Source organism: Chaetodon auriga, chromosome 13 (assembly GCF_051107435.1).
Source record: "Chaetodon auriga isolate fChaAug3 chromosome 13, fChaAug3.hap1, whole genome shotgun sequence".
Taxonomy (NCBI): Eukaryota; Metazoa; Chordata; class Actinopteri; order Chaetodontiformes; family Chaetodontidae; genus Chaetodon; species Chaetodon auriga.
Genome location: NC_135086.1, coordinates 17183632 through 17196656, shown reverse-complemented (window position 1 = coordinate 17196656; position 13025 = coordinate 17183632). Strand labels below are relative to the sequence as shown.

Genomic DNA, 13025 nt, shown 5'->3' with positions numbered 1-13025 from the left:
TGCTGCATCAAATTCAGAATAAGCAGATATTTGCAGAAATCAATGAAGCTGATGAGGTGCAGTAAATATATTGTCTTTGTACTGTTTTCAGTTGGATGTGTGTCAGACAGAATAAGCAAACTATCACATTCTATTATATTTACACAGTGTTTTACACAGTGTGCCAACTTTTTTGGAAAGTAGACAGGAGTGGTGCATGTGCTCAGAAACAAACAACAACAACAACACACACACACACACACACACACACACACACACACACACACACACACACACACACACACACACACACACACTCATCTCCTTTTCTCTCACACTATCTGCTTACCTCTGCTGGGTTCCATTGAGACGGACGTGCTCCAGTTGTACTCAGTGCAGGTTGAAGAGCTGCTCGAGCTCACAGAGAGGTGACGGCTGCTGTCCTGACTTCTTATCACAGCCTCCACTGGCACCTCAATGAGTTTGCTGATGTCAGTGTTGTTGTTGCAGCCCATCCACTTCTTCTTGGGGGGCTCACTGTGAATGCTGGAATCTATTTGAGGCACCTTTGTCATCACAGCCTCCACTGACACCTAACCGGGTTCACTGATGTCAGTGTTGTTGCAGTGACCCATCCACTTCTTCTTGGTGGGCCCTCTGACCATGCTGGCATTTGTTTCGGGCCCTTTGGTCATCACAGCCTTCACTGGCACCTCAGTCGGTCTGTGACAAGACCAAAACTCTGATCTCCTGCAAGAAAATCAGATACGTGTAAATGTAACGGTAATAATATTCTGATTACTTTGGGTTGCACTGAGTATTTTCTAGAGTAGTACTGATACTTTAATGTAACTTTCAACCCATAATTCTGATTTAGCACACAGTTTACCTTCAAAATCATATTACCATTACACTGCAAATAAACTCCAGCTGGTCAAAATGTTTTTTTAAAACATGTGGAAAAGGTGACAGTAACCTTCTGTTTCCAGCAACAATCAATTTGTTTCAAGATTTTTCCAGATACAGATACAAGAGTCTGCATCTTGAACCAAGAAAGAACAGGACAGGTTGAATCAAGAATGTTGAAATATTTTGAATAAAATTATTTGCATCGGAAAAATGTTTCACTATTTTTGATACATTTATTTATTTATTTATTTTACACTTTTTCAGAGAATATTGAATACTGAACTACATACAAAATGATTTGATAAGAAATTTCATGCAGTGCATGAAAAGCAGCTGCAGCTTTCACACTTACCTGAATCATCCTTGGAGTCCTGAGAATGAAGAGACTTTAATGTCTTAGCGATCTCGTTGCTTCCTAAGTGTGCTCAACACCAACATTCGAGATAATCTGTTGATATGAGTAACTCAAACTCATGTTGAACTCTGCTTATTTGTCAAGCCACAGAATACAAGCTGAAATTACAATTGCGACAAAAAACTACTCATGATGCACAGAATGAATGCCTTTGACTCGATATTTAGTTGTTAACGTTTTGATACAAAATCATGATTCAGTAAACCCTTTGAAGAACAAGCTCACCTGTTCTAGCCTGAAGCCTTTCTGAAAGCTTCGTCCCTTTGGCATCTCTGCGTCCGTCAGACACACTCACTCTCATCCTGCTTTTTCGGCCTCAGACAGTTCCCTTGGCTTTTTTGAATGAAGAGAAATGAAAAAGACGTACAGCAGTTTACATATAGCGACATTTAGATATACAAACAGGAATGCACATGTCTCTCAGGGCCACCTATTTACATGCTTTTTTTTTTTTTTTTTAAATCAATTCTTAATATTTTCAGTAAATTAGTATTGTTATTAAACTTTTAAGCATCTACCTATCAGAATTTATGTGGTTAGGTTTAGTTTAAGGAGTCTGCATTGTTTCATATTAGCCTCTTAATTACATATTTTACAGATTTCCAAACCTATTCCATAAAAAATGCAATAAATAATGAACCTAAGTACTATTTAGAAGCACAGACATTCCATCCTCAAGAACGAATGCGCTACCTCGACCTCGGTGGTGGCAGTAAGCAGAGTGTGGAATTGTGGGATGGTAAAGCCACATTCAGAAGGTGCCACCATCATAAAGGACTCAGGCTATTTGAGGGGCAGGGGTGAAAGAAAAAAATAAAAAGGGTACCACATGGGCTTCCTGCAGTGGGGCACCAATGTGCAGAGAGGCAGAAAGTGGAAAGTGACAATGGACTGCTGCTGGACAGGCAGGGGATAACAGGCAGGAGAGGTTAGAACTGAAAGGAAGGGATAATGGCAGAAAATAATATTAAGGCATTCACAACACTGACATAGAGGACGACTGATTTCACTCTTTCTTTATTACAAGCAGAATGACAATACAGTGCTTTGCCCTCATTTGCTACAGACAGGCTGGCAAAAAGTCAACAGGTGAACTTTTAAAATCTTTATCCAAAAAAAAAAAAAAAAGTAAATTCTCAAAACCTGTTTAGTAATACAAACAGTGCTGTACTGAAGGTATGATATGAAGCGTGCTGCTCAGAGCACAGAAGTTGACATTTCAGACCTTTGCCGAGCTCAGGAATGACAGGAGGAGCACCTGCTGTTCTGCTGATGGACTTAGAAAAAGCAGTTTGACATTCTGATCAGCAGTAGAAGGCTGGTGCGATAAACCCATTTGAGACAGAGGCTGACACCGACAGACAGTCCATTCCTTGTCAAGTTATTTGGTCACTTTTCTTTTTCTCACCCATTACAATCTTCTTAGAAAAATAACTTGTGAGGAGGAGTGAACACTTATAAACCCCCAGTCGACGGACAATAGACCTTGTTTTAGGGGACAAAACGGATCAGTTGTAGAACAAAGTGCAGTGTGTAGACCTATTGGTAAATCTCTAATGAATCATATAACGTATATGTTGCTCTCATTTTGGTTACAAACTTGAACATACATTCTAACAGAGTTAAAATATAGTTTTCTCTCTGGGATACAAAAGTAGCAAAAGAAATATTCAGAATGGACAACACAAAGATGACAAGTAGTAGTGAGGGGTTGAGCTGCGGAGGACTCGGCTAACAAACCGAAGAATGACTACAAAGAGTTCTCCATGACGTTACTGAAGTAAAATAACCCTTACAGCATTTTCCTGGTAGGATGTGACATGTAAAATGTGTCTGGATACAGTATGGCAACAGCACAGTGAGGTGGGACACTGCATAACAAGCACCAAGGCTCTTTTATTTATCTACTGAGGTCAGGACGTTGAACCCCCAAGTCCAAACATGTGCGGGGGCTTGTGGGCTTTGAGTGGAAAAACTGAAAGAGACAAATCCAGACCTCTAAGCAAACCGAAAAATCATCTGTGCCCCTGTAAAAAAAAAAAACCTGAACACCTGTTACTAAATCTATACATGTTGGCAGGTGGTGATGTGTACGAAACGGCATAAACATACAAAAATGCTTCAGAATCTGACATTCAAGACTTCTAGAGTCAGACACTCGCTGTGCAACACGACAGATATGCTTTGGACAAAGAGGACTTCAGATGTTAGAAATGCAGAAAAGAGGTTCATCCATAATGAGGTACAATCTTCAGCTGGAGGGCATGATGGACAAATCAGTTCAACATTCTATTGATTTGATTGTGACATCGCCGATTCAAGTGTCCCTCCTACTTACAACAGACCATATATAATACTATAATCTCCCCGTCTCGCTACAATACATACCAAAAATTCTTAAATAACATCCATACACCAACAGTGACCGCCATCAATCATTTTAGAACAACACAGAAAAACTTGGATTAATGTAACACAGAGAAACAAAAACCTTATAACGTGACAACATGACATTAGCATTCTTACATTAAACTTTTGCATAACACGGAGCATGGCAGCAAACACACAAGCACAATGCAACGGTGACGAACAGCAAGTCATTCAGGACATCCATAAACAAACGCTCCATCGGCCTCGGGCTGCTGCCGTTACCCGACGCGGCCACATGGAGGCAGGAGTGGGCACGGTGTGCTCATCGTCAGGAGAAAGAAAAGGTGTCGCGATATGGTTGGTGATGAATGATGTCTGGGACGAGGAAGGAGGACAAGGAAGACCCGAGAGAAGGACAGATCCGCATGCAGCAGAGATCCGACATGCTACACTGGCAGGTGAGGAAAACAAAAGTCCACGCAATCGTGAGGGTAAACGAAGAAAGAGGAATAACAGACACACTGTACCAGACATGTATGCCCTCTGAACGTCCCTGTCCACTGACAAACACGTTTAAACTCACCTAGAAATATATTCCACTAAAAATGGGCGTCTATGAATTAAGGCAGGGTGGCTAGAATACTGCACATCCCTCTTCAGATTTTTCCCGTTTCTCTCCTTCAGCTGATGGGTGTGTGTGAGTGTAAGGCTTTGTAATACACCACTTCTGCTTTTTTTTTTTTTTTTCCCCCGAACACCTTTCTCCTTTGGCTCCTAGCCTGCTGCTGTGTGGTTTACCTGTAAGGCAAAGGTGTGTCACATACAAACATACAGTAACAGGCAAATTCATGCATACACTCGCGCACATGCACACGCACGCACACCTAAAGGGCTGTGCTTGACAGCTGCCCCTTACTTGGCCGGACCACATACTGTACATAAATGTTTTCAAGAAACATTTACAAAGAAGAAAAATAAGGACACGGAAGTGGAGGAACAGGCAAGAACGTGAGACTGAACATGAGGACAAAGAGTACAAAAAGGCCCGACTTTTGACATGTTGAACCCGGACAGTTCCACAGTGCACACGTGGTTCCCCTTTTTGTTCTCAGACTTTTTCAAGTAAGAGTTCGGGTGGGAACTTTGATGACACTAAGACAGGGACTGCAGTGAAACAAAAAGATGTGAATAAAGGATGAAGATGGGGCGTCAGGACTAGAATATCTAAAGGGTTGTCCACTCAGGTGTAGCCCAGAAAATGCACATGGTGAAGTCGTGTGTGAACATGTTTGTTTGTATTTTGCTCTAGAAAGCCTTGATCCTTGAGATGTCGATCTTGGTTGCACATCATGGGATGCACTTCATGCTTCAGCCCGCGAGATTCGCATACACATAGTTTCAGAGTCTGCATCTGTGTTCACACGGAGGTCTCGGGCCCCGGAGCGTAGTAGGCAAATCCCGCCCCTGAGAGTCGGAGCATGCAGGGGCTGAGAGAGCATAAGTCTGCCCCTCCCCCTTCCGCCAAGTGGGCCAGTAGTTTCTGTGGAAGGGGATCAGACCTGCGGAGCATCTCCACGGCGGCAAGGTGGAGGTGAGAGGAGTCCGTGCTCGTGCCTTTGTAGGATCGACGAGAGGACAGTGGAGTCGACTCGGCCACGCCAACCTGCGACAGTTTCTCATGATCCTACAGAGAGATGGAGGACGCGCCGTCACAAGAAGGTCCAAAACACAGAGGCAGAAAAGGAAATCCTAATTATTGCACCATGCACATTAAAACACAGAGGTTGTGAATGAGAACAGATGTTAGACAGCTTGATGCATGAGCTCAGACAGCAGGGTGAGACTGAGAGGGTTAACAGGTTTGTTTTAGATATCCAGATCACGTCACATCATGGACCCCTGAATCAAATCTACTGATCTGGACAAAGAAATCCATGAAGTGTGGACACTGGACAGAATTTACTGAACAATGATGAGAAACCTCCTGACAATTCCCATTATGATTAATAGATATTAGATATATTAGATCAAGCATGCTGATGACATAAACCACACTTGCTATTCCACCTTCAAACAGCAGATGTCACCAGTGCAAGATGACACTTTTGGACACAGATACACAGCACATGGTTTGCCTCCTGCCTGGACAACCTGGATTTTTCCAGATCAGTTTCTCCTGTGACACCAATAACAGTAACCTTGACCTTGCCTAATAAAATATGACCTCAGTTACAAACTAGTTGTTAATCAAGTCTGTATGAACCTCTAAAACCTGACATCTCATATGAGCCTTCTCTGACCCAGAGCCTCCAGTTTGAGCCCCTCAACCTTACATTCACATCGATCTTAAGCTACAGTCCAGGATCAAGAGCAACAACAAGAATACAACTTGCTGGAGCCCACATGCCAAGTGGCAATGGATTTTAAGTAGCCTGGGTCTAATAAAGACAGGATAAAACTTCTCCTTTGGCTTGTACCCAGATGAAGATAATTGCCGTCCCTCATGCAGTGAGCGGCACAGCATGCTTTGGAACCAGCGCTGCAGAGTTAATTGGAGATTGTGATTCCTGAAAGTAGGTTTGATGGAACGAAATGTCTCGTATAAGCCCACCGCACCCCCCACCCCCCACCCCCCCAGACTGAGCCACAGAACGACAGCATGCCCCATGCAGTGCAGAGCAGCAGGAAGCATCGTGGCAGCAGCATTAAAAACCAGACTCCCCACTGTCAACGCCCTCTGTGTGCTGTTACCATGGTGACCCTAGCCCAACTAGGGGGGTGCACTCTAGGGCATGCTGAGCAGGGTGCTGTGGCTGCGTGACATGGAGTCATAGGTCCTGGCTGCTTTTTCTCCACAGGTCCAATCAGGGTGGAGCAGGTCCCTCTCATTGCTTCCCCCTCCACCAGCAGCGCCAGGAGCCACATAGCCCTCCAGGGCCCCTGCTGTCCTTACCTTCTGCAGATGATGTTAGAGGAAAGGAGGTGATAACGGAATCTGCTCAGATAATATGTCTTGTATCCAGATATACTCAGCTGCCAGTTTTAAAGGTACACCAAGCCACCCAGCCGAGTGTGTATCCAGGCCCGTGTCTAGATTAAGTTGAAGCTGACTGCGGTTCACACCTGAACGCTGCTCAAAATTGGTTTCAGGTGACCGCTTTTGATTGGATTTCACTTCCCTGCTCAAATTTGATTTTGTGGGTGGAAAACTGTGACCATTGCTAAACTGAAAAATTACACATTTTACTCATCCATGCAGCCACACAAAAGAATTGGTGTCGCTTTCTGGTAACTTGCTAAGAATAGTGGCTTCAAAGCATTGTTGTGGTTGTTTAGCTTAAACCAATAAACTGTAGCAAATGTTGCATTGGAGCTTTGTTCTTCTCTTCACACTAAAAATCTGACAAGGCACGCTTTCACTGCAGCGATGACACCTTTACAACCCTGACCAGCTCTGCATGTGACTTCAAATTCAGATTAGATTCCAGTGTGGCCTCAGCGGCCTCAGGCACAGCTGCATTTACCACTGACCACCAAGGACACGTTACGGCTCTAAGTTTGAGCAGTGCCACAGATCTTTGGCAAAATGAGGTCAGCAGCACACTAAATTTAGGTGATTTGATAGCTAATACATGGTCTGGGATGTTTTCTTTAATTATTTTCTCAATGAATTGTTTTGTCTATAAATTGCCTTAACTTTCCCAGAGCTCAAAGTCATATCTTTACTTCATCCGAGTCCAAAACCCACAAATTTTCAATTTACAATGATATAAAAGAGAAAGAAACAGCAAATCTTCAGATTAGAGATTAGAGATTTTTGCCTTAAAATGATTTAAACAATTATCAAAATAGCTGATGATCATTTTTTGGTCAGTTGACTTATCGATTAATCAACTACTCCTAAATAAATGCATGATGCATGACAAGGTCACATGGTATAGTGCATGCAACTGCATTTCTTAAACAGTAAATATGAAACATGATATACATAATGGAGACGTTGGCTTCACAAATGGGAGGAAAAATGTTCAGAGGAAGAAAATACACAGTTCTAACCTGCAAACCAAACACTGCAAACCAAACACTGTGCCACTATTGTCATCAATAGCACCCTAGTAGTTAGTTTCACACTAAGCGAGGTGTTGAGACAGTGATAAGTGGTTTGCACTGGGACATGCCACCATTCATACAGAGATAAGAGCTTAAAAGAGAGAGTCACCTCCTCTTCCCGCTCCTCTCTCGTCTCTCTGGGCCAATCAGAAACTCATTCTGCTGGAGGACTGAGAAAGCATGAAGATGGTGGACGGCTCCACAGTAAGGCACGGGCGAGTGGACTGCAGTTACCCCGAAAGAGCGAGCGGGTGCGGAGGGAAGAATCACAGGCACACAGGAGCAGTGGGGTTAAACAAGAGAGGAGAGGAGACAGTAATGAAGAGGGAGCGGGAGGGGAAGAGGAAATGAAATGAAAGGAAAAGGGAGAAACGAACGAGGGTGTGAATTTTGATTATGGAGGTCCATTAAGGTGCAGCGAGAAAGGAGAGAAGAGAAGAAAGGGCACAGCAGGAAGAAATCCGTCAGACCTTTCATTCATTTTTCCATTTATGGTGAGGCTCGCTTCCCAGGAAGGTGAGGCTAAGCCACAGGGAACAGGAAGTCATTCTAAAACACACCGTCACTCAAAGCTATTAGGGATCCTAATGGTCTTCCTGGATGATTAATAGAGTGGAATAGATTTGCAGCCTCCTCATACAGTCAAAATATTAAGTACCAGCGAGGATTTGAGAGAATTCTACTCGCTATATCAGGTCACTTCAGGTTGGGAACTGAAATGTGCTGCTAAAAAAAAAAGCACAAAGTCTTAAAAATTATAAAATGATGAAGCATTAATTAGTCATTGGTTAATGGTTTTAGCAAGGCATTTAGTTAAAACCTTTAGAAGTCACTACAGGATGCAAAATCTAAACTCTAACGTGGGGACAAGACAATTTAAAGTGTCAGTGTGACTGTGGAGTTGATGCCAAGATCTTACCTGCGCACGTTCAGTGGCTGTGGGACATATGGCCCTGCAGAGGACCTTCTTGATGACATCTGGCAGCAGGCTGACCGTAATAAGCAGGATGATGCTGAGCCAGGCGGGCCCACTGGACAGCATCTGCATGAACACGTAGTACATCCTCTGGTAGTTCAGGAAGGGCCTGAGCAGCCAACAGGAAAGACAGAGCATGGTCGGATTGTCAGAAACATCCTAATCCACATAAAGGTTAGAAATGCTGGAGAAAGAAAGAAAGCGTCTTATACCAAATGATGCCTCCCCAGAGAAGAGAGAAAATAACGTAGAAAAGGAGTGACCCCCAGATGACAAAGTGATTGATCCAGGTCCAGTGGTGCGTGTCCAAGGCAAGCTGAAACAGATTACACACATAGTAAACACTCACCCAGTCAATGAAGTCAATGCCTTTGCCTCTAGGCTTTATTGCTGCCAGTGTAGTCGATCATTTATGTAACATGTTAGTTAAAGTGTGCTGCAAGCTCGCCCACGCGCACGATCGGGCACACGTGCAGCGGCCATGAACTCATCTAAATGGAGGGATTATGCAATACAACAGAGACTTCCACAGACGTGCGCTCACGCACCTTGAGCGTAACGGTGAACACCAGCACAGTAAAGACAAGAGTCCCAAAGGTCCAGTTCCCAAACATCTGCGGGGGAAGAGAGGGAGACGGGGGGTTAGCAGCCACATCAAAGACACACCCTGCATCCATGGGTGAGTGAACATCCTGGGGTTTTACTGTGCTTATATGAGCGCAAAAAAGGAGCCCGAACACCGACCATCATATCTGATGAGGTGAGGGGCGATCTGTTCGGAAAAAAGTTTGTTTTTTTTTTTTGAGCTTTGGGGCCAATTCACTGAGAATATTTTCACTTCACCTCTTAGCATCCGCATTTGTCTACCTGCTGAAATCCTAGAAAGGTTTAGGCAGACATCGGGAGCGAACAGATGGGATGAGAGTAGCGAGGGAGAGACTGAAAGAGGGAGGAGGGCGGAGGGAGAGAGAGATCAAGACGAAAAAAAAAGCCAGGAGTTTATGTAATAACCACAGCTGGTTGTTGGTACCACAGCACCTATCTTTACTAGAATTCCTTCATTCATTAATCCTTTAAGGATGAGAAAGAGAGAGAGAATTTCCATTTGAAAGCTCTGATGCCGGAGCAGTGAAATTAAAAACCAACCAACCCCAAGAACTGCTGCCACAAATTAGCAGACATACAAATACAAACACACACAAATGCACAAACACATTAGACAGAACAACAAACAGATGTTGGATCTTAATCTATAGTACTAGCAATACTCCATTTACTACCACAACGAAACACAGGGATAATGTGTGGGGGGAGCGTCTAAGGTTTCTACTATGTCAGTGGAGTTGTTAGGATCAGGTACTGTGCAGGATTCAGGGCTTTACAGAGATTAGGGGAATAATGGAGCACTGGAAAACTACACATTCAAATGAAAGTGCATGGATGATGTGAAGTGAGAAAGGATGAAACTGGATGAAACGGTCAAACTGAAAGCTTAAACGGTACGACAGGAACTAAAAAAGCGTGAAAGACAGAGAGAGCTGACAGGGAGGGAGACAGGCTTACCATCTGTGTGTTGGTGGTCATAAGCTGAGGAGGAAGAAGAAGAAGAAGAGGAAGAGGAGCAAAATAAAGAGAGGAAGCAGAGAGAAGGAGGGGGAAGAAAAGAGAAAGGAATCAGGACAAAGGGTAAAATGAATTTCAGGATGTTTCAACTTAAAAAACAGGACCAAAGGCAATCAAAAACAGTTGACATGATACAAATTAACGATACAGAGAAAGATGCTATTGCGTTGTCGATATGAATGGAGAGATCCATGTTGCTGACCTACAGGGGGGGGCCCGGATAGAAACCTTACTGTTAAAGATCCATAATAACAAAAACATGACCACAAAGTCTGTAACATATAACTCCTCTTTCATGAGAATCCAATGGAGATGGATGAATGTTCGTAAAGAAAGCGCTAACTTTGTGTCCGTAATCCTCTTTTAATTTCCCAACAGGACACCTCGACACCCCGCAGAGTGACGCAGCTGTCTCTTTCTGCCTGTTTCACAAAATGACAGACGTCACTGCCTCCGCTGACAGAGACAGAGGCTCACCTGGCCGTTGCTGGTGAAGGTGGTGTTGTCAAACAGGAAGTAGGCACCGAAGAAGAAGATAACAGCATCAAACACACCCAGGCATGTCCAATACAGGAAGACAGGCCAGCGGAGGAGGGAGTTCTTCGCTATGTCCCTAACACGGGAAGAAGAGAGGAGAGTTGAGCAAAAGCAACAACTAGTGTGACATGAGAGTCACGGGAAACATTTTCCTCTGACCTCACCTGTACAAGGACGGCTCCCTCTTGAGTGTCTCCACTGTAATGTGCTGCTCAACCAGACTGTAGAGGAGGATGGGGAGTGAGGTGAAGCTGATGTTGTACAACGTCAAGTAGGCGGTGTCGTACAGAGGCTGCAGAGGGACAAAAACAATAAAGACGGCATCAGACACCTGGAAGAGAAAGGCCATCTTGAAATTTAGAGACACGAAGCTGAAAACTGATAAATGATCACCTCATAAAGTTATTATGAGAATGTGTAGCTGCCAAATTATAAAGAGCAGACACAAGGCAGCATACACTTTCATTTTAAGCCTCCTTTTAGCTTCATTTTGGTTCATTTTCCACCAACTCCTGAATAAAATATCTGGTCATTCAGCTGCTAGAAGTCGTATTTTGTGATGAGACCGTTGCTAACTTTGCCAGCTATTTGGTGCCGGGCTGTTACCATGAAGCTGTTTATTAGAGTTGTTTGCTCTGCTGCCGCTGGAAACAAGAATGATCAGAACAGAGTTTGTAGGCTGTAAAATCGAAACAATGAGCTAAAAGAGGTGGAAATGCTCATTAGTGCTGACGGTACCTGCAAAGTAGATGCAATTCTCAGTGGGTTTGTCTCTATGAGCGTCACCTTTCACATTACACATTTGATCGTGACAAAAATATGAATTAGTGCAGCTTTAAAAATAATTTTAAAAAGCATTCATTACTATGTGAAGCTGGTTTAATGCATAGCACTGTGAGGATAAGTAACAGTGGGCACATATACATACGAGGCTGTGTGCTTGCAAGCTGCAGCCCTGACGGAGTACTGAGTACTTACCTGCTGGGAGAACCCACAGAAGAACTGATAGAGGAACTGAGGGAAGATGAAGCATACATTCTGGAAAGATTTAAGAGGAGAAACAAAAAAAAAAAAAAAAACAAATGGAGAAAGTGATAAGCTTGTGACAAGTACACGTGAAGAGATTTGAAGAATCTAAAAATGCCACTATCTACACATTTCTGTTTATGCAGAGATTGTGTGCTATAAGCTGACTGAGTGGGCCGCAAAGAGCTGGCCTGCCAAAAGGAAAAAATGAATCAGTTGGCAGGGCACTGCATGCTGTGGAAGCCGCCCACACTGATCATCGTAGCCATGAATCCAGGAGAGAACGTTGCACCGGGGATTCATGAATCTGGTAATCTGTCAGAGTCGCTGCAAAATCTGGTTCTTTGTAACTCAGTGTTTCACTGGGAATTACGATAAAGTGATTAAAATGTGTGAGCCAGTGGAGTACACAAGGCATTCGTCTTGTACCTTGTAGAAGAAGTACTGAACAAGTTCAGCAATTCGGATGTAATAGTAGTGGCCATGAACGAGCAGCATCTTCTTCAGGTGCTTGAACTTCGGGATGGCATAGTCACTGTTCCTTGCTGCCTGTCGGCCTTCTTTACCCATGATGCCTTGAGGAAGGAAAGATGTTGGCTGTAAGGAATTAAGCTCAGCCAGGAGTGTAAAACAAGAAGGTGGTTTTCACCTGTCTGACTATAAAGACTACTATACAGCAGAAAAGTGGCCCAATCCTGGCTTATCACAAATATAATGACTATGTTGGCAGTGAACACATGTTTTATTGGCTGAATTTGTGATTATACATGACCATTTTAAAATCAGGTTTAATGTTTATTTTGTTTTTATGTCATCCTCATCAGATTTGCTTTACTCTCAAACATCGATATCAGAATGGGCTTTAAAAATCAACTCAGACTCTAATAGAAACAGTGTGTTTATATATTAAAGGATGAAAAAAGCTCACCAATGCCCACATGTGCTTCTAAGATCATACTGACATCGTTGGCTCCATCACCGATGGCGAGGGTTATGGGGTGCTCCTTGGAAGCTTTAATAAGCTTCACAATCTGCAAAAAGAAATGAAATCTGTCACCGCTGCTGCTTGTCATTTAGGAA

General features: G+C 43.4%; 1 protein-coding gene across 4 annotated transcripts in view; it reads right to left on the bottom strand.

Annotated features, from left to right (window-relative positions):
- Nucleotides 1-4420: 4420 nt before the first annotated feature.
- Nucleotides 4421-13025, bottom strand: part of LOC143330284 (phospholipid-transporting ATPase IH-like) — a 28495-nt gene continuing 19890 nt past the window's right edge. The window contains exons 21-31 of one of the 4 annotated variants that reach the window (XM_076746729.1): nt 12874-12976; nt 12375-12520; nt 11898-11957; nt 11084-11211; nt 10860-10995; nt 10323-10346; nt 9308-9373; nt 8972-9075; nt 8703-8868; nt 7893-8007; nt 4421-5357 (exon numbers count right to left, since the gene is read on the bottom strand). In XM_076746729.1, coding sequence (XP_076602844.1) covers nt 7930-8007; nt 8703-8868; nt 8972-9075; nt 9308-9373; nt 10323-10346; nt 10860-10995; nt 11084-11211; nt 11898-11957; nt 12375-12520; nt 12874-12976 — 1011 coding nt within the window. In that variant the 3' untranslated portion in view covers nt 4421-5357; nt 7893-7929. The remainder of the gene's footprint in view (nt 5358-7892; nt 8008-8702; nt 8869-8971; nt 9076-9307; nt 9374-10322; nt 10347-10859; nt 10996-11083; nt 11212-11897; nt 11958-12374; nt 12521-12873; nt 12977-13025) is intronic. The other 3 variants (XM_076746731.1, XM_076746727.1, XM_076746728.1) reach the window with 3 other exon arrangements.